This window comes from Adiantum capillus-veneris, chromosome 13, assembly GCF_014529385.1.
Source record: "Adiantum capillus-veneris isolate H3 chromosome 13, ASM1452938v2, whole genome shotgun sequence".
NCBI lineage: Eukaryota > Viridiplantae > Streptophyta > Polypodiopsida > Polypodiales > Pteridaceae > Adiantum > Adiantum capillus-veneris.
Genome location: NC_140943.1, coordinates 4,283,086 through 4,305,563, shown reverse-complemented (window position 1 = coordinate 4,305,563; position 22,478 = coordinate 4,283,086). Strand labels below are relative to the sequence as shown.

The window sequence follows — 22,478 nt, the reverse complement described above, 5'->3', positions numbered from 1 at the left end:
TATATAGAAAATTAGAGAAACGTCCTACAAAATTTTACATATAGAAAATCAGATGGACGTCCATAAAAAATTCCTATATAGAAAATTGGAGGGACGTCCTACAAATATTTACTTGTAGAAAATTGAATGGACATTTAAACTTATTTTTTACAAAAATAAAGAAACTGATTGATGTATAGATATATATTACTCATTTTTTAGCCTTAAAACAAACCAATCTATCATCTTTGCGTCAATCTTGGATCATCCACTATAACACACATCACACAAATCAATAAACTAACAACTTTGATTAAAAGAAGATTTAAGTCTTTTTTAAGATTTCTATCACATACAATTCAAAGTAACAATAAAACTACTCATAATCAAGTAGATTTCTCTTGAAACCTTGTCAAAACTTATGATTTTAAGTTAACATTGAACTTTAATCTCTTTGCAAACGAAAAATAACTTCATTAACTTAAAAGAGATAATCAATTGGTTCTAAAACATTAAAATGTTCAATCACCAAGCGAACGACAAATAACACGAAATATAATGTTCAACATGGTCTGTTCTGCACTTGATCGTTTACATGAAAACAACTTTCAATTCATTGAAAGTCAACTCATGATCAAGTTGCCTTTCAATGATAACCCTCCCACTATCAACCAACCACCTCACCAAATTCACTCTCATTTCCTTCAAACACATGCAAGTTAACTTTTAACACTACCTTTGTTTTCTTCTTTATCTTCTTGGAAGTTTCTTTTCCAAGCTTAGTAGCAAGAGACTCTTTAAGCTTTGCACTAATCTGTTAAATAATCCCACAAAAAAAATATGTAATCTTCTTAACACTATGCACCTTATTACATTGAGTATAAGTCAAAGAAAGAATATTTAAAATTTCATTGAAGTAGAGATTGTCACCTTTCTCTCTCTAGTACTTTTTGTGAAGCCCCGTGATTGCTTGACATGATGATGAAATAGAATCCATAGCTTCATATCCCAACTAATGTTAAAAAATATAAAACATATATGAGAATCTTTATGTGTAAAAACAAAACACATGCCATTAGTGGCATTACCTTCAATGGAATGTCACTCAAAAGACTTTCTCTTTGCTCTGGCATGGCTTTGACTCTTTTAACATTGCCATTCGATAACAATGCTCCAATAGACGGAAAAGATCCATCCACATTATCTAATTTGAGGTCTTCAAACTGAAATTCCTATAGAAGACCAAAAGAAGTACACAAAATCTTTTTTATGATCGTTTTATTTTCATGTATCTATATTACTTGAGAAAAACATATACCTGCTCCTGCAATGAAGATTCCATACTTTTGGTTTTCTTCCACATAGAGAGTAAATCTTGTCTCTATAGTGGATAAACCATTTCATAAGACTTCAATTTTAAACTTAGTAACATGAAAGTACTAAATTTTGTTCATAATTCTTGTAAAGACAATCAATTCATAAAGTTATGAAAAGACTCACAATTTTCAATGAATCAATTAGTCTCGATGTGCCCTTAGCTTGATTTTGTATCGCCAATGGCATACAATCCACATGGGTCGCCTTTCAGACCTCATCACATAATTTAGGGGATACATCTACTAGCCCAATGCTAGACGCCTATACAAACACATAAGTAAGTAAATACATGGTATATACATTTAATATATAAGAAAGAAAGGTCAAAATATAAGTACCGTCTCTATAGTTGAACCTTTCAAAGCAATAGTACGAGTAGTTTCTATTTTTGCAGTCCCGTGTGCCTTGAAAAGTAAGATGAGTTTAGTTAATTTCTTTCATAAGAGCCCTATGAAGCCAAATATCTTTATGCTTAGAAAATATATACACACTTACATCATTCGTAGTCTTCTTCTGATCATATTTTTGTTGCGATTGTGCATAGGTCAGCACAAACTGATAAATATGTGTCTCCTCCCATTGGTAGGTTGCCTTGCCTCGTCCACACTTCAAAGGTGCTAATTCACCGATCCTAGTTGAAATAAGATCGTGCATTTTTTGTTGCTCAAGGCCATTGTGGCGCAAATCGTCCACAAAAGGATAGTTCTTAAACCATCCTCTAACCATCCTATAGTTGTCTAAGAGCACTCTATGTTGCTCGTCGAAGAACATCTCCAAAAGTTTCTTTCGATACATTCCATTTGGCTCTCTTAACTTTGGTTCGGGTGGGCAAAAGATGTCATCGTATGAAGGAATAGGGACATTATTCTCAGCCATCTAAGCCATGAATTTTTAAAAAATTGACACCACTTAAGTACTATTAAAAAGACATCTAAGCTTTGTGATAAATAAAAGTACAATATGAATACAAATTAAAAAATCGACACCACTTTAAACTTTTAAAAAATTAATATATCTCTAAAATCCTTCATGAAAATTGAAAAAAAGAAACAGAAAAGCATAGCTTCTACATAGAGCAAGAGATAAATAATATCCAGTTTGATGCATATCATGCCTGCTGCCACATACATGGTAGGAACTTCACTTTTCCATCTTGATCTGTAACTCTAGTTTGCTTTAAACCTTTCCATCCTTGGACTACAGATGAGCAAGTTGATATAAGCTTCCAATCCTCATCTTGTGTAGTCGTTCCCCATTGGGCATAGCTGCTATTCATTGCTTGAAGTTTTGTTAGCCGTACTCGTTGTAGACTAGAGTCTACCTCTCGAACAAGAGCATATGCTAGTTGACAAGAGGAAGATTCTTCATCCACAAACTCTTTGACTTGGACTATGTCATTCTCCTCAAGCCATGGAGGTACACATCCAACACATCCAACAATCATAGGCAATAATACAATTCTGAAACCTCCACGGGATAAACTTGTGTAGTAGTAAATTGACTTTTCTTATACAATCGCAAGAGAAAGGCATAGGGGTGACATGCAGTATGCTCATTCCTGTAATCGGATCCACATTCAACTTTTCAACATCGTCTTCAACCAGGATTGAGTGTCTATAATAATCTGTACCAAAAAAATAGTAGAATTTTTTCCTGGGACTGCAAAGTAAAGAAGGATCTGATTCGTGCTTTCCACTCACCTACAGAAGCTGTATTCTTTTGATAATTATCAGATGTCACCACAACTGTATCTCCTACACTAAATACTTCTTTGAATAGAACCTTCTTGTGTTGTAGCACTATAGCAGCATGGAATCCATACTGACTCATAAATTGTTCCTCCTCACTTGATGGCAGTCTCCAGTTTTTCCTTCGTGGACCAATGATGATGCCTTTCTCATGAATGGATCTCCCACATGGATAGTCACATCCATATGCTACGTGAGCATTCCACAACTCCTTTGCCTTTATGATGGATGATACTCTCAAGATTCCATTTTTGTGCCATTGTTGACAATGAAGAATATTGCCATTGTTGACAATGAGGAATATTGCCCTCATCTATCCTGTGTCCTTGGGGTGCCATGATTGCAGAGTGGAGCTCTCCATATAATCTTTGATAAGGAAACAATCTATCCTTATCGTTTTGAATTTGGGACAAGACCCATGTAAGAAGCTTTCTCTTTTGGAAGTTCATAAAGGAGATTTCACTCTCTTTGTTGTTCGAGTTATTGTTGACATATGTAGAGACAAGGTGTTCGTCTACTAATAACAATGCCCCGCTTAAAGAGTCAAACCATCAAGTGAAGTGAGTCACAAATAGAAGCTACCAAGCTTTTCTACAATTGAATCATTACCCCAATGTGACACCTATTCAACTAGCAAGCCAAGAATCCCAGCCATATCACAAGGACTTTTGAAACGTTTTCTATATATATAAAAATAGAGAATTTCCTATATACTTTTCTAGATTGATACAATCAAACTAGAAAAAGTGCAATGTAGAAAAAATGGAACATTTCCTAGGTAGTGTACCTAGAAATTGTAACTTTTACATATAGAAAATTAGATAGACGTCTATAAGAAATTGCTATATAGAAAATTAGGGAAACGTCCTACAAACTTTTACATATAGAAAATGAGATGGATGTCCATAAAAAATTGCTATATAGAAAATTGGAGGGATGTCCTACAAAATTTTACATATAAAATATTGAATGGACATTTAAATTTGTTTCTTACAAAAATAAACAAATTGATTGATCTATAGATATATATTAATCATTTTTTAGCCTTTAAACCAAACAATCTACCATCTTTGCGTCAATTTTGGATCATCCACTATAACGCACATCACACTAATCAGTAAACTAACAACTTTGATTAAAGAAGATTAAGTCAGATTTCTATCACATACAATTCAAAGTAACAATAAAACTACTCATAATCAAGTAGATTTCTCTTGAAACTTTTGTCAAACTTATGATTTAAAGTGACTACATTTTAATATTGAACTTTAATGTCTTTGCAAATAAAAAATAACTTCATTAACTCAATAGAGAAAATTAATTGGTTCTAAAACAATAAAATGTTCAATCGCCAAGCGAACGACAAATAACATGAAATAAAATGTTCAACATGGTCTATTTTGCACTTGATCGCTTACATGAAAACCACTTTCAATTCATCAAAAGTCAACTCATGATCAAGTTGCCTTTCAATGATAACCCTTCCACTATCAACCAACCACCTCACCAAATTCACGCTCATTTCCTCCAAACTCAAACCTCTCTTTTGCTAAAAAATGAGCTAATTTATTGCTTACACATGCAAGTTAACTTTTAACACTACCTTTGTTTTCTTCTTTATCTTCTTGGAAGTTTCTTTTCCAAGCTTAGTAGCAAGAGACTCTTTAAGCTTTGCACTAATCTGTTAAATAATCCCACAAACAAAATCTTCTTGAAGAAGTTTAGCACTATGCACCTTATTACATTGAGTACAAGTCAAAAAAAGAATATTTAAAATGTCATTGAAGTAGAGATTGTCACCTTTCTCTCTCTAGTACTTTTTTGTGAAGCCTCATGATTATTTGCTTGACATGATGATGAAACAGAATCCACAGTCTCATATTCCAACTAATGTTAAAAAATATAAAACAAATATGAGAATCTTTATCTGTAAAAACAAAACACATGCCATTACCTTCAATGGCATGTCACTCAAAAGACTTTCTCTTTGCTCTGGCATGGCTTTGACTCTTTTAACATTGCCATTCGATAACAATGCTCCAAAGGACGAAAAAGATGCATCCACATTATCTAAATTGAGGTCTTGAAACTGAAATTCCTATAGAAGACAAAAATAAGTACACAAAAACTTTTTTATGATCGTTTTATTTTTATGTATCTATATTACTTGAGAAAAACATATACCTGCTCCTGCAATGAAGATTCCATACTTTTGGTTTTCCTCCACAAAGAGAGTAAATCGTGTCTCTATAATGGATAAACCATTTCATAAGACTTCAATTTTAACCTTAGTAACATGAAAGCACTAAATTTTGTTCATAATTCTTGTAAAGACAATCAATTGATAAAGTTATGAAAAGACACCATTTTCAATCAACCAATTAGTCTCGATGTGCCCACAGCTTGATTTTGTATCACCAATGGCATACAATCCACATGGGTCTCCTTTCCGACATCATCACATAATTTAGGAGATACGTCTACTAGCTCAAAGCTAGATGCTGTGAGCGGGATGGAAACACACACAAAGCCTCTATAATGACCCGACACACACTCTTGGGATGATACACACACACACACACACACATTATGAGGCACCACTCGGCTTACACAACTAGCCTGGCCGAGTCAGGAAACACACATACGGAGTGAGAAGAGAGAGATTTCCCACTTGCCCACTCAACACTCACACATACACACTCACACACACTCTCAATTCAACTCAAAGGAGACAAATTGCTGTTGTTTAGACTCAATGAAGCTCAGCCCAACACCAATGGGGCAAATAGTTTACACGGTATTGAAGAAATACACAACATACAACCACAAAGTTAAGCGGAGGCTTCACTCACCGGAGAAGATTACACAGAAAAATAGCAGAAAATTTGTGAGGAATTTGGCAAAATGGACACCGCCATTGCGTCCAGAACGCCCAAAAACCCCACTCTACAATGTCAAAGTGCTCAAATCCGACCTCGGATGAGCAGTTTAGGGCCAAAAAATGCTCCAAAAACAGCAAAAACACACTTGCGGCTGTTCCTCCTCTCTTCTCCACGTTTTTTCTGGTCTTCTCTCTATTTCTTCAGTTCCCACACTTGGCTTTATTAGTTGGTCACCCTTGGCCTTTTAGATGACCTCAAATGGACCCAGAACAGGCCAGAAACTGACCTCGCAGTGCATAGTTGTCACCTTTTTGCATCATCCGCACACCTAGCACTCATTTCTTTTCAATAATGCGTCTCGCAAACACGTGAAGTGGCCCCAAAAAGTGGTCCTAATGATGACCTTTCTGCATACCTCTCACAAGAAAACACCCACATTGTGTCCGTATTCATCCACGTGCAAATATTGACCCCGTTCGACCTCTTGACGCCACTCGATGCCATCTGACACACCTGCTTACCTCATGTCGTCGGCCCGCGGATAGCTTCCTCGAGAAGTTTTACGTGCTACCAACTCCTCCTTATTGTAGAAAAAATACAGTGGTACTGGTAATAGTGAAAATCGATGCACTATGTACACCCTGTCCTACCTGTACACATGTGGGCCCCACGTAACCACCTGGCTCTGAAAAAAGCGCAATTCTTTATTCGATGCACCATGCATGTGTATGTACATATGCGCAATCCCTTGCTCCAAAAAACTCCTGACATAATTTGCCCATCCCCTAGCCTACTAGATCATTCATGATCAGCAGCAACAAAGAGAGATATTAGACTCGCCGCGTCACATGTCTCCTCATCCCTCACCAACACTGCTTGATCCAGAGACAGCTCATCTTGCTCCACCATCATCAATCTAGCATGATACAATTTAAGACGCAATCCATTTACCCTTGACTTATGTAGAACACCATCCAGGTTAGCCAGCTGATATGTGCCATTTGGAAACACTCCACTACCTTGAAAGGGCCTTCCCACTTAATTTGAAACTTCTTTTGGAAGGTGTTGTCCAGCTTACTGTTGTAGCGCAAAACCAAGTCATGTTTCTTGATACGGTTACTTTTGAACTTTTCATTTATCTTTGCCAAAGCCTTATCCTGCATCTGCCCATAATGCTCTAATGCGCTCGTCCTATCCAACTGGACCTCTTGTAACTGCAAGAGCCTCTCTTTGAATGCATCACTAGGTGGCCAAAGCAACTTCTCTAACATCTTGACCGCAGGCAACTCTACCTCTACAGGCAATAGTGATTCCTTTCCATACACCAAATGAAATGGAGTAAACCCTGTACTTGTCTTCACCGAAGTACGATAAGCCCATAATGCACTAGGAAATTCGAAATCCCAATTCTTTCCTTGGTGCTCTGTCACTTTAGAAAGAATTTGTACCAACTCACCATTGAATCTATCATTTAAGCCATTACACTGCGGGTAATAAGGAGTGGTATGCTGGTGCCTAATCTTCATCTTTGTGCATAAGAAGTCTAGCAGTTTAGCTCTAAATCCTGGCCCCTTATCTGAAAGTAGCTCTAATGGCACCCCAAACTTGCAACATATTTCATCATACACAAATTTTGCCACATCCTTTGCAGTGATCTGTTTTACTGCTATAGCCTCTGCCCATCTAGAGAGATAGTCCACTGCCCTCAAGATATAGCTTTTGCCCCTGCTTGTGATAGGTAACGCGCCTATTGCATCAATCCCCCACTTTTCAAACACATCAAACGCCATAATGGTTTTTTGTAGCTCTGGCTTCAACACTCTCTTCCCAAATGCTTGACACCTATTGCAAGACCTACACCATGTGTGAACATCCTTGTGTAAACTAGGCCATACATACCCCTCTTGCAAAATCTTATGCAAGGTGATCTTTAGAGCAAAATGGCCACCACATGCGCCTTCATGATTGTCTTCCAACACTCTATAAAGCTCCTCCCGTCAAGGTACACGTCTCAACACGAGATCAGCCCCTTTCATGTATAAGACATCACCAATCAATTTGTACCTGTATGATCTACGCACAAAGCCATACTTCTTAGACTTCTGAATCTCCTTTGGAATGATTCCTGTTAGCAAAAACTCCTCTTCTTGAGCCAAACTTTCCCGGCCATGATAAAGAGGTAATGTGGTCCTCAACACAAATAGCTCCCCAATCATGCCTTGAGCTGCTTCATGTGCCTCTCCATTTAGAGCCTTTAATTCTGAAGCACATTTGCTTCAATGAGGTGTTCTTGCTCTTCCACACACCCAACACTTGCTTCACCACTAACAAGGCATCACCTTTTATGCTCAACCTTCGAACCCCATGCTTCAAACAAATGTGTAATCCAGCTTCCAGAGTAGCATATTCAGCCTCATTGTTACTATGAGCATCCAATTTGAACCCTCTCTTGCATACTAGCTTCCCCTCTGGATCATAAAGTGTTGTACCCCCTGAAGCTGCATCATGGCTCTTTCTGTATGAACCATCAAAGAACAACACATGTGCATTGCTGATCTGTGGCACTTCTTCAACTACCTTTCTAACCACCTCTTCCTTGACAATAAGGGGATTCTCCTTGTAGGTCAACAAATCAGCTAGGGTAGCCCTTGTACTATCTTCCACTAGATAAGAGAACTCAAACTCTTGCAGCTCAATTACCCATTTCTTCACCCCATTTGACATGTTAGTACCATTAATTAACTGTGGCAAAAAGGCATAACTCGTCAAGAAAACAAAAGGCCGTGGTAGGAAGTAATGACGAAATCGTCGACAAGGAAATATTACACTGGCCATCAGTAGCTCTACTTCCTAGAACTTTCTCTCCGCTACCAACTTCACTCGGCTTGCACAATACACTGGCCTCATATAATGGCTGCCCTTCCCCTTTTGCAATAGCATGGCTCCAATGGCATCATCCCCTATTGAGGGATTTACATAAAAAGCTTTCTCCCAATCAGGAGCCTGCATGGCTGACAACCCCCTTAACACCTCTTTCACCTCTTGAAACACTTCTTCACACTTGTCATCCCATTGCAATGGATCATGCTTTGCCACTTGTTGTAATGGATAAAGAATCTGAGAAGACAATGGAATAAACCTTGCCATGTACTTCACTTTGTGTATAAAGGTTGCCAATTGCTTCGTACTCGTAGGTGATGGAAGAAGAATAATAGACTTAACCTTGTCTAGATCAGCCTCAATGCCATTTTCTGACACCATGTGGCCCAATAACTTCACCCTTGGCTGAGCTAGATGACATTTCTTTGGATTTAGTTGTCCTCCACATTCATCATATCGAGCCAATACCATCTATAGCTTCTCATGGTGTTCAACCCTACTGCTATAAACACAGAAGTCATCCATAAAAGCTTTAACACAACTACCAATGAAGGGTTCCAACACCCAATTTACTCTCTCTTGATAGAAGGAAGGTCCATTTGACAACCCAAATGGAAATACTGTGTAGCAATAGCAGCCCCATGGCGTAATAAAAGCGGTCTTTAAGAGCAATCTTCAATTGAAAATAGCTTGAAAAACCATCACAGACACTGTACCTCTCATAACCTGTCACTGAATCCAAGATCTGATCGATGAATGGAAGAGGATATGGGTTCTTCTTAGTGGCTGCGTTTAAGGGTTTAAAATCTACACAAATTCTCCACTTCCCATCCTTCTTTGGACTGACTACAACTGGACTCACCCATTCTGTGGTCTCCAAAGGGACTATGAACCCTGCCTTCAACAACTTGTCCACCTCTTCTTGCAAGGCTTCCATTTGCTCTTGACCCATCCTTCTTAGCCTTTGCCGCACTGGCTTAGCACCTTCTTTCAGCTCTATATGCATCTCTTCGCCCTTGAACCCTCTGATCTCTTCATATGAAGTAATGAACAAATCAAGAAAACTAGCCAGCATCTGCAAATATATATCCTTCTCCATAGCTGAGAGGTCTCCACTGATCATTTGTGTTATCAATTCGTGCTTCTTTGACAACTCAACCTTGGTTTGCATCAGCCCTTTAATCAGTTCATAAGGCCCTTCACTTTCATCTTCAACCTCATTCGCAAATGCAACTAAACCAAACTCCTGGATTTCTTTGTCCATCAAAAGAAATGCAACATCAACATCCTCATCACTGCTGGTAGTGCTATCACTGTCCTCATCTGTCACCGTGGAAGAGTCTTCATCACTAGACTCATCCTCATCTTCATAAAGCTCCTCTAGTCGTTTCCTTGTGTCCATATTATAAAGCTTCTTAGTACCTGTCTTTCCATAGAGGCTAATCGTACCATGTCGCCAATCTTAAACAGCTCCCACTGCACGTAACCATGGTCTGCCCAGTATAATAGGATATGCTCCCAAACCTGCTGGCATCACATGAAAATCAACCACTGCCTTTGCATCATATGCCTCCACTTCTAAGCTCTTTACAACACCCAAGAATTTTACTTTTTGATCGTTTGCCAATCTGATCCGAAAACCTGACACCCCAGCCACTGCGAGACCCATCTTCTCAACGCATGAGTGTGTTATGACACATATTTGGGCTCTGCCATCCACATAACCTTGTCCCAAATTTTTCCATTTATGCCACACATCTACTATTAGACAAATGTCTGGTAGCTCATCCATTGCCAACACCTTTACTGAACCTCTCTCTGGCTCTTTCTCCATTGGGTTAACCATCCTCTTCCATTGTCGCTTTAGCTTGGGCACCATCTCTATAAGCTGCCCAAAAATAACATCTGCCTTCTTGCTCGTCAGATCCTCTTTCAAGTCATAGCTTAATTGCCTATCCCCTAGTGGAAAATCTGAAACATGAAACTTTCAACGAGCTCTCATTTTCCTCTTGGCCTTGACATCCTCGCCTTCATGGCTCTTTCCTTTCTTCTTACTAGGACCTGGGGCACTTCCTCCTTCCTTATCCTCTGTGGTCCTCTTCCCAATAGGCATCACTAATGTATCCTCTAGCTTTGATGCCTTCTCCAAGGTGACTACACTTAGCACTTTCGTCTTTCTCTTTTTCTCCTGGGTCACTCCACTAGTTCCTTCGTCTCCCTTAATTTCGATGCCATAATCATTTGACCTAGTTGGCACTGTCTTGGCAATGGATACATGTCTCCCCCCATCCTTGGTGGCTTATCACATTGCAGGGTGATGTGACCCAACTCTCCACAATTGTAACATGTGGGCGTCTGCCTCCAAAACCTACCATTGCTTTGTCCAACACCATTCCTAGGCCTTTCTTCACCTCCTGGCTGATTTGCAAACCTTCCTCGACCTCGATTATTTCCCACTTGACCTAGCATGTTTAGGCTGAGATTCTTCATCAAATCTACCACTTGCCTCATGTCGTGCCTTAGCCCATCATCTTGCACCGATGTAGTGACCATTGCTGGCATAACGTGACTAGTAACAGGAACCACTGGTTCATGATGAACCCCTGACATGCGACCTTGTAAAGACTCTATAGGCTGAAATTGAGACCTCATGGGCATAGACTCCACCCCTAACTGGCTCATTTTCCTCAACTTCCACTCTTTGTTCCTTGCTACCTCTAGTGCATCTTCATATGTCCTAGGCTTCTTTAGCTCCACTCTCCAACGTATATTCTCTCAAAGACCAGCCAAGAACCTGTCCTTCTTCATCATGTCAAGCGGGGGTACCTGTGGTGCTAAGGCATTGCACATCCGCTCCCATGCCAATGAGAACTTACGTATGTACGCATCTATTGGCTCACCTTCCTTTTGCACCAAACCTTGTACTTCTTGCCACACTTTGTCAGGATCTTCTATCTTCACAAACTCCACTTCCAACCCATGCCTTAGATTATCCCAACTCAATCTTACAGGTGGATCCGCTGCAAGCAACTCCTCTTCAAATGTTTTGGACCAGAATCGTGCATCACTCTTCAAACAAATTTGGAGAAGACGTAACATCTGCGCAGGGTCATGAATCTGGTTGCTAATGCAGGCAACCTCCATCTTTTCCAAAAAATCTTCCACATCTTCATCACTTCTTCCATGAAACTCCTGATAAGAGAAAGCCATGGCTACCCAAGTTATATTGCTTTGAGAACCACTTTGAACACACCTGCAAGAACCGAAAACTTTTGACTACCCAATCGCCAAAAACTTCAATGGAACTCAACTTTAGATGAGGACAAACACATGCACATCAAATGAGTTTTCATAGTTGATCATCGAAATTACAACAGGCAAAGGAAATTCCAAGATCTCTCGTAATCTTCTTGGCCCAAACATAAAGACTATGTGCTGCTTGAAAAAAATCTTCCTGGACACATGAACATTTAATCTGGATTCTTTGAGTTAAATGAAATGGAGTGAATTGCAGGCCATTTTGATCATCCGTTAAAGCCAACCATGAAGCTCCCAAGAAGGCACACATGACTTAACCTCTGATTTTGCCAAAATTTCAGCAGCATAACAGTATAAATGGCTCAAAAGACCAAAAAACCAGCCATCATAACTTGGAAAAATTTTGGTAGAGTTTCCCCAGAAATAGAGCAGTAGGAACCCCAAATATAGAGTGTATATGTATGCATAAACTGTCAACAATAGAACCCGAGCATCAAGTAGGACTCACTAGTACATAGCCTATGGCGAGGTCACAAAAAGGGTGCTCCCGCTACCTGTATCACCGAAAGGATCTCCACATTTCAGAATCCCCCAGCTCAATAAAAACCTCACGCTATCGACCCTCACACGAAGGCTAATGCAAATCGCGTATAGTCAATTCTCAGAAATGACTATCTTCCAGACCAAGTCTCAAAAATGGCTGGGATTGCCAAATACAACCAAGTACGGCTCCACAAATGCGTACAATGATAGTTTCCACAAGTAACGTATAATCCAGCACACAATGCGCTCAAATAGGCGCCAAGTGATGCATACCCACAACAACTGCAAGTGACATCACTGCTAGTATATCACTGTACTCCAGCTACCTGTACCTGTGTGAATCACCTATACCTGTACCTGTCCCTGTAACCTGTAACCTGTAATCCCCAATCTCGAAGCTCGAAGCTCGAAGCAGAAGGTACTCGAAGAAGATCCTCCGTGGGGGCGCCAAAAGAATGTGAGCGGGATGGAAACACACACAACGCCTCTATAATGACCCGACACACACTCTTGGGATGATACACACACACATTATGGGGCACCACTCGGCTTACACAACCAGCCTGGCCAAGACAGGAAACACACAGACGGAGTGAGAAGAGAGAGATTTCCCACTTGCCCACTCAACACTCACACATACACACTCACACACACACACTCTCAATTCAACTCAAAGGAGGAAAATTGCTATTGTTTAGACTCAATGAAGCTCAACCCAACACCAATGGGGCAAATAGTTTACACGGTATTGAGGAAATACACAAGATACAACCACAAAGTTAAGCAGAGGCTTCACTCACCGGAGAAGATTACAAAGAAAAATAGTAGAAAATCTGTGAGGAATTCGACAAAATGAACAGCTCCATTGTGTCCGGAACGCCCAAAAACCCCAGTCTACAATGTCAAAGTGCTCAAATCCGACCTCAGATGAGCAGTTTAGGGCCAAAAAATGCTCCAAAAACAGCAAAAACACACTTGCGGCTGTTCCTCCTCTCTTCTCCACGTTTTTTCTAGTCTTCTCTGTTTTTTCAGTTCCCACACTTAACTTTATTAGTTGGGCACCCTTGACCTTTTAGATGACTTCAAACGTACCCCGAACATGCCAAAAACTGACCTCGCAGTGCATAGTTGTCACCTTTTTGCATCATCCGCACACCTGGCACTCATTTCTTTTCAATAATGCGTCTCGCAACCACGTGAAGTGGCCCCCAAAAGTGGTCCTAATGATGACCTTTCTGCATACCTCTCACAAGAAAACACCCACGTTGTGTCCGTATTCATCCACGTGCAAATATTGACCCCGTTCGACCTCTTGACGCCACTCGATCGCATCTGATGCACCTGCTTACCTCATGTTGTCGGCCCGCGGATAGCTTCCTCGAGAAGTTCTACGCGCTACCAACTCCTCCTTATTGTAGAAAAAATACAGTGGTTCTGGTAATAGTGAAAATCGATGCACTATGTACACCCTGTCCTACTTGTACACATGTGGACCCCACGTAACCACCTGGCTCAGAAAAATGGGCAATTCTTTATTCGATGCACCATGCATGTGTATGTACATATGCGCAATCCCTTGCTCCAAAAAACTCCTGACAACGCCTATATAAACACATAAGTAAGTAAATATAGGGCATATACATTTAATATATAAGAAAGAAAGGTCAAAATATAAGTACCGTCTCTACAGTTGAACCTTTCAAAGCAATAGTACCTGCAATTTATTTTTTTGCAGTCCCGTGTGCCTTGAAAAGTAAAATAAGTTTAGTTAATTTCTTTCATAAGGCCCCTATGAAGCCAAATATCTTTATGCTTAGAAAATATATACACACTTACATCATTTGTAGTCTTCTTCTTATCATATTTTTGTTGTGATTGTGCATAGGTCAGCACAAACTGATAAATGTGGGTCTCCTCCCATTGGTAGGTTGCCTTGCCGAGTCCAAACTTCAAAGGTGCTATTTCATTGCTCTTAGTTGAAATAAGATCGCGAATTTTTTGTTGCTCAAGGCAATTGTGGCGCAAATCGTCCACAAAAGGAGAGTTCTTAAACCATCCTCTAACCATCCTATAGTTGTCTAAGTGCACTCTATGTTGCTCTCCGAAGTACATCTCCAAAAGCTTCTTTCCATACATTCTATTTGTCTCTCTTAACTTTGGTTCGGGTGGGCCAAAGATATCATCGTATGAAGGAATAGGGACATTATTCTCAGCCATATAAGCTATGAATTAAAAAAAAATTGACAGCACTTAAATACTGTTAAAAAGACATCTAAGCTTTGTGATAAATAATTAAGTACAATATGAATACAAATTAAAAAATCAACACCACTTTAAACTTTTAATAAAATAACATGTCTCTAATATCATTTATGAAAATTGAAAAAAAGAGACATAAAAGCATAGCTTCTACATAGAGCAAGAGATAAATAATATCCATTGTGATGCATATCGCGACTGCTGCCACATACATGGTAGGAACTTCACTTTTCCATCCTAATCTGTAACTCTTGTTTGCTTTAAAACTTTCCATCCTTGGACTACAGATGAGCAAGTTGATGTAAGCTTCCAATCCTCATCTTCTGTAGTCGTTCTCCATTGGGCATAGTTGCTATTCATTGCTTGAAGTTTTGTTAGCCGTACTCGCTTTAGATTAGAGTGTACCTCTTGAACAACAGCATATTGTAGTTGACAAGAGGAAGATTCTTCATCCACAAACACTTTGACTTGGACTATGTCATTCTCCTCAAGCCATGGAGGTACACATCCAACACGTCCAACACTCTATAAGCGCCTATGAATGCCTAGATATTTAGTCTCATAGGCAATAATACAATTCTGAAACCTCCATGGGATAAGCTTGTTTAGTAGTAAATTGACTTTTCTTATACAATCCCAAGAGAAAGGCATAGGGGTGACATGCAGTACGCTCATTCCTGTTATCGGATCCACATTCAACTTTTCAACATCTTCTTCAACCAGGATTGATTATCTATATTAATCTGCACAAAAAAATAGTAGAGTTTCTTCCTGGGATTGCATAGTAAAGAAGGATCTGATTTGCGATTTCCACTCACCTACAGAAGCTGCATTCTCTTGATAATTATCAGATCTCACCACAACTGTATCTCGTATACTAAATACTTCTCCTTTGAATGGAAGCTTCTTGTGTTGTAGCAGTTTAGCAGCATTGAATCCATACTGACTCATAAATCGTTCCTCCTCACTTGATGGTAGTCTCCAGTTTTTCCTTCGTGGACCAATGATGATGCCTTTCTCATGAATGGATCTCCCAGATGGATAGTCACATCCATATGCTACGGGAGCATTCCACAACTCCTTTGCCTTTATGATGGATGATACTCTCAAGATTCCATTTTTGTGCCATTGTTGACAGTGAAGAATATTGCCCTCATCTATCCTGTGTCCTTGGGGTGCCATGATTGCAGAGTGGAGCTCTCCATATAATCTCTGATAAGGAAACAATCTATCCTTATCGTTTTGAATTTGGGACAAGACCCATGTAAGAAGCTTTCTCTTTTGGAAGTTTGTAAAGGAGATTTCACTCTCTTTGTTGTTCGACTTGATGTTGACATATATAGAGACAAGGCGTTCATTTATAAAGCACCAGACAACATCATGATTTCTATGGCGAATAACATCATCTTGAATGTCTCCACTACCTTTAGAATAAAATACATCTTAAGTTAGAATTACCTCAAAGATCGTATGACTTAGAGAAGCTGGTTTGTAGACACCACAAAGAAGTCATACCTGCCACATGCTCGAGTGATGAAGAGTTTGCACCCAATGACTCTTCACTCCTGACTCTCCAAGATGCAAGAAGGGTTTGTGCTAGTTTTATAGCCTCCTTAGACCACCCATGGTCTCTGGTATAGTTAAAAAATATGTGGGCAACATCAATCAACAAGAGTCCCAAGTCTTCCACTATTTTTGGAAAACCCTCTACCTTAAGCAAGACAAATGGAAGACACCATTGTATAAATTTTTGGTTCTCTTGTGCCTTGTAGCTTTCATGGTACTTGCTTGGGTTTCTATGCCAACGTCCATGGCGTAATCTTGATGGAGCACAACTTAGGGCCCTTGCTGATATATCACCAATCCCGCGCTTCATGTCATTGGTTGAGTTCTTCATAAGCAATGATAAATACTTTTGAAAAACATTCAATGAGAGAATGTGAATTATGTCATAGACAAGATCCAATGACAAGTCAAATCCATAAATCTTATATAATATCCATAAGCTTGATTTTCCACTCAACCCCACACTCTTTCGTATCTCTTCACGTTGAGTCTGAGAAGTTACTCTAATGGATTGAGACAAGGAAGCTTGCATTTCAACTATACTTCTCTTCAAATATTGGAAGCGATTTTTGTCATAGAGATATCTTCCTTGAAAGCTTGAGCTTGATGAATCCAAAGTGGAAGATGCCTTGTCCCTACGACAAAAGTGTTGTCCACCATCCTTAAATAGCCCAATCTTGCATTGAGTAGGGTGGTCTCCATTGACCATCATTACCATTGCACGCAATCGGATGTTTGTTGAAGAGACTAATGCCGCATCAATCAAGTGAGAAGGATAGTTGAAATTAACTTGAAATCCATCTACATATAATTTCTCTAACTCCCTCACTAGTGGCTCCAAAAACACATGAAAAATATCTCCAGAGGCTCCAATAATCTTCTTGCAGCTGAAAGGGACAAATAAAATCGGTATAGGCTGTAAAATAGAGTTCTTTCCAGTGTTCAAAACTCTAATTTCCGCAACCCCACAATTTTTTTTGTGTCATTTTTGATGATTGAAAACCGTCCCAATGGAGCAGTAGTGCAAAGTTTCGAGGATCTCCCTAACAATCAAAATAGAAAAAGATCCAATCAAGATACAAAACTATAGATAAAATTTCAAAAAATGAGCAAGAAGCTATTGCTTTGGAAGAAGGCAGATACCTTGACGGTCCTCTTCGGGCTTTTGATCAATCTACGACACGACTTGCATGTAAAAGGATACATTTATTGATCCTTGGTCCAATTCAAGGATAACTCCTCAACAGCATTTGTTGATGGCCATGCCTTGTAAGAGTGTCTACATCTTTCACAAATGACAGGAAGCTCAAAGGTTGAAGCAGGGTTCCAAAAGTCTTGGAGATCCTTACACTTGGCACCATCCCAGAATTCATCAATAACCATAGATAAATCTGTGGCCGACCGATTCAACCATATGTCCTTGCGACCACATACACAAGATGTCGTGGCACATGGTACAAGAAGAAAATATAAGCTCTAGCTGCTTTTGAATAGGAAGATAGTCAAAGAAAATCATTTGTTTTCAAGGCAAAGCACACTTTGTGCATCTTTCACAGCAACGAGGACAATCCCCTTTCAATTTCCTACCCTTGCATCCTTCAGGTTGTTGGCATAAGCACAACACAACATTTCCCACATAATTATCCTCATTTATTGGGTCGTACAAAATAGGATGATGAGTATATCCCTTTAGACCCATACAAATGAGATATCTCTCATTGTCTACCATACCGAGGCTTCTGTACATTGTGTTCAACTCTGGCCAACATGATGGAGCATTGATGCCACCAAGGTTGCCTTCCCAACTGTCTGGAAGCTTCACCAAGAGAGAACTCAAACTTTCTACACCAAACAAAATTAATAGGGGTTGCATTGTCAAGAGTCCTTGCATTCTCATGCTCTTCAAGGTTTTGACTACCTTCAAAAATTGCAGGAGCTTCATAGCCAAGGAAGATAGCAGACACATTCTCTTCAAAGCCTTGATTGTGATTTTGATCTACAATAGCTTCAAAAGTACTATATTCAAGAATTTGACAATTCAACTCCGATTGAAGTTCATTTGTGCTTGTAGGTACAATGGTTTCTTGACACTGTGAATCATGTATACTTTGAATTCCAAATACCGAGTTTATTTCTCGATATCTAGCCTTAGCATCCTGATGTCTTTTATAGGTTGATGGAGCTACGAACCTTCCACCATAGCAATATGCTTTGCATGAACACCATTGTTTTCTAGTTACTTGATGTGATGATGTTTGAGCAGTCTCAACCGCAAAACTAGGTTGAGAGTTGGAGGTGGGATGCTCAAAATTTCCAATACGCATGCTTGGATGAAGATCCCCATTGCGATCATGACGAAGGTGCTCGTAAGATGTCCTGCTAGTAACAAGCTCATACCCAAGAGAGATATGCTTGCACTTATAATTACATTGGCACCTATGTAGCCTTGTGTCTCTAGGCTTCATCTATTTGACACAAAAGTGGAACATAGAGTATATTTCAAATTTCTTATATTTCTTCACTTAAAACCTTCATCAAATTAAAAAACAATAGTCTTTATAAGTTGACACAAAGTAAAGCATTGAGACATTACATCAAATCTTTCAAATTACATAAAATTTGTGACATCCATTGCTCATCTCCACAAAAGAGAATAATAGGAGTTACCTAAAAGTAGTTTTCTAGAAGGAATAATAGATGAAAGTTCTTCCATTCTTTCTAAGATAACATCTACAGATACCAAACTGGACTCCGTGCGCCAATAGACTATGTAGTAATCAACAAGACGCAGACTCTCTTTCAAAAGAAGGAGCTCTAGATTCCCATCCCACCCAACATGATCATTAATCCATATATGTAAAAAGGTGGTTTTTGGTTTAGATTGACCAAACAAATAATAAGAACTCTCCTCCCACGGCTTCTCTATATCTTGGGTTGCCATTAACAAATTAGTTAGCTCAAGGACAACTTCCTTGCCCACCTCCATCGAACAAGCACGTAGATTAGAAAATGTACCTGCAATGCCAAACTATTTTTCTAAGGTCAACACTATCCGAAATGGTCAAAGATTTGCTATCTACCGTCATGTTAATTTTTTTAAAAGATCGCTCAAGTAACTTTTGGGTTTCATGTGTAATGCAAAATCGCTACACCTATAGCATTAGACATAGATAACGATTAAACAATGTTCGTAATGCTTATTGCAAGGCAGCAGATGCACGTAATAACAGATGATGCAAAGAGTTCCAATGCCTACACCAGGAGGGACAAAGGAATTACCGACCGTAGGAACCTTATAAGGGAGGAAAGGCTTTGCCCATAACGGGGAGACCCAATTAGGTTTGACTCAAAATTTTCATGAGTCGAAGAATTCTTTTTGGTTTTTAAAAATTTATAGACTCGATATGCCGAGCCATGTACATGTCCCTTAAAAGAATCACTTAGTGTTTTTCTTGATGAATTTCTGGGTTGTACAGCTACAGTGAAGGACCCTACAAATGTCTCTCTCTTTAGCATGTCTTTTGTATAAAGACTTGGGTGTACTCTCTCTCTCTCTCTCTAACTTCAAATCCACTTATATCAAAGGTATATTGATAAACAAAGCCATTGAGCTTGGGAGAGATAGACATTTACATCTGCAAGAGCCACCATGACATTGACAGAGCTTTGTTAGAGAATCGAGACTATTCTACCTAGCCCAAAATGAGAGACATTGATACAACTATTTATAGAGATGGACATTGACGATGCTCTTCAAGCTAGGACTGATGGGACAACACCCTAAATAGGACATCCTTCGACACTCATCTTCATTTTAGCTTTCATTTTACTTTATTTGGTTTTATACCAAAAAATATTGAATCCACTAGGATTGTATCAATTTGGTCTCACAACTCATTTTGGCCTTTAGAAGACATCTTATATAACATTTTATTTCATTTCATCTCTCTCTCTCTCTCTCTCTCTCTCTCTCTCTCTCTCTCTCTCTCTCTCTCTCTCTCTCTCTCTCTCTCCAAATGCCTCAAATAGCACAATATACAAATTATACAAATGATTAAGGTTAATAAAAATCAAGACCAACCTTATCTGTCGAAGGCTAAAGCTGCTAGCTAGCCGCAATGCACATCGATATAGCTGCAGCACTGCGACGTGGAGAAACGACGCCTGTACACGTAGAGGGCGCCCGTGAAGCAGCAACGCTCATTGAGAGCTGGCGCCTCCGACGTTCGATCTGTAGTTCGACACGCAAGTGATGAAGCTGATGACGTGACAGACAACACAGCGTGCGCTGCAAAGATGCAGCTGAGCACTAAGCTATCGCGAGGGAAGAAGAGGGCCTGAAGGCAACTAGCACACTGGAGTTACGCCATTGTTGCAGCAGAATCAAAGCGTACAGAAGAAAGTCCTAGCTAGGGCAAGTATGGGCTGGATAGGGTAGAGAGAGGTCAAGGAAAATTTGTGCAAGGGAGAGAGAGTGAGAGAATTCCGGCCCTTTGGATAAGTTTTATACCTGGAGAAACCAATTCTCTAGGTATAGAGAAAAGTCAAAAGAAGGGCAACCTAGGAAAATCCTAGCTAGGTGTCCTTGTCTCTTTATGTCGTTTTAATGAAGGATTGCGTGTACTCTAGATCTCTCTCTCTCTCTCTCTCTCTCTCTCTCTCTCTCAAACTTCCAATCCACATATACCAAATGTATATTGACTAACAATACCATTGAGCGCTCTGTCAGAGAATGAGGATTATTCTGGCACAACATAAGAGACCTTCAATACAACTATTTACAGAGACAAAAATTAACTATTGTGTTCAACGATAGATGCAATACATCCTCTGACAGAGCCCAAAGTCATACATTCTCGAACACTCATGTTCAATTCAACTTTCAATTTACTTTATTTTATTTTATACTCATACATTGAATGAAATCCACCAAGATTGTATCATTTGGTTTCACATGTCATTTTGGCCATTAGCAGATGTTTAATATAACATTTAGTCGCATTTCTGTGTGTGTGTGTGTGTGTATGAAACTCTCTTTGTGAGAAAGACACACACACACACACAGTTTTAAATCCACCAAGATTGTATTAATTTGGTCTCACATATCATTTTGGCCTTTAGACGACGTTTAATATAACATGTTATTTCATTTCTCTCTCTCTCTCTCTCTCTCTCTCACACACACACACACACACACACAAACACACACACACACACACATACATTGTCTTAAATCCACCAAGCTTGTATCAATTTGATCTCACATGTCATTTTGGTTTAGAAGACGTTTAATATAACATTTCATTTTATTTTTTTTATACTCAGACATTGTATTACGTCCCACCAAGATTGTTAACATTATTAGAAGACATTGAATGTAACATTTCATTTCATTCCCTTCTCTCTCTCTCTCTCTCTCTCTCTCTCTCTCAAATGCATCAAATGGCTGCACAAACATATTAAAATGTTTTATGAGACAAGTCGACCAACCTTAATTATCAAGCTTGAAAATGAATCCGCGTGCAAACTACTGATCGACGAGAGCTGCTGTAGCAGCGCGCTGGATGTGTTGGAGGAGAATCGAACGAACACGTGTAGCTAGGTAATGCCTTGGCAGCGTGCAGCTTTCAGTACCTTGATTCCGCACCAAAGCAAACAGCTGCAGCGCGCTACAGTCAATTAGCATTGGCGTTAACACGCGCGAGGAAGGAATGAGCAGGGGCATCGAGAAGTGATGCCATTGCAGCTAATGCGCGTTAACTCGCGTGAGGGGGGAATGAGCAGGGGCAATGAGAAGTGACGCCATTGCAGCTAACGCGCGACTCAAAGAAAGCAGTACAAGCTAGGGCAAGTACGATATTGGGATAGGATAGAGAGGTCATAAAAATCCGAGAGAGAGAGAGAGAGGGAATTTGCAGCCTTTGGTACCTAGAAAAACACGTTCTCCAGGTCTGAGAAAAGTCAAAGACCACACTAGCTAGTAAAA

The 22,478-nt window shown here is 39.5% G+C and overlaps 1 protein-coding gene across 4 annotated transcripts; it reads right to left on the bottom strand.

Annotated features, from left to right (window-relative positions):
• Positions 1–517: 517 nt before the first annotated feature.
• Positions 518–22,402, bottom strand: LOC147443539 (uncharacterized). 4 transcript variants are annotated; one of them, XM_086526338.1, is made up of 8 exons: positions 21,983–22,402; positions 5,289–5,351; positions 5,059–5,193; positions 4,905–4,991; positions 4,708–4,785; positions 1,068–1,211; positions 910–991; positions 518–793 (listed from the first exon to the last, which is right to left on the bottom strand). In XM_086526338.1, exons 2-7 carry the CDS (start codon positions 5,310–5,312, stop codon positions 920–922), a joined length of 540 nt encoding a protein of 179 aa, XP_086382464.1. In that variant the 5' UTR covers positions 5,313–5,351; positions 21,983–22,402; the 3' UTR covers positions 518–793; positions 910–919. The 4 variants fall into 4 exon arrangements, with proteins under 4 accessions (XP_086382464.1, XP_086382463.1, XP_086382465.1 ...); XM_086526337.1 differs by having other exon boundaries at positions 5,059–5,202; positions 21,983–22,399; XM_086526339.1 differs by lacking the exon at positions 4,708–4,785 and having other exon boundaries at positions 5,059–5,202; positions 21,983–22,398.
• Positions 22,403–22,478: the final 76 nt, after the last annotated feature.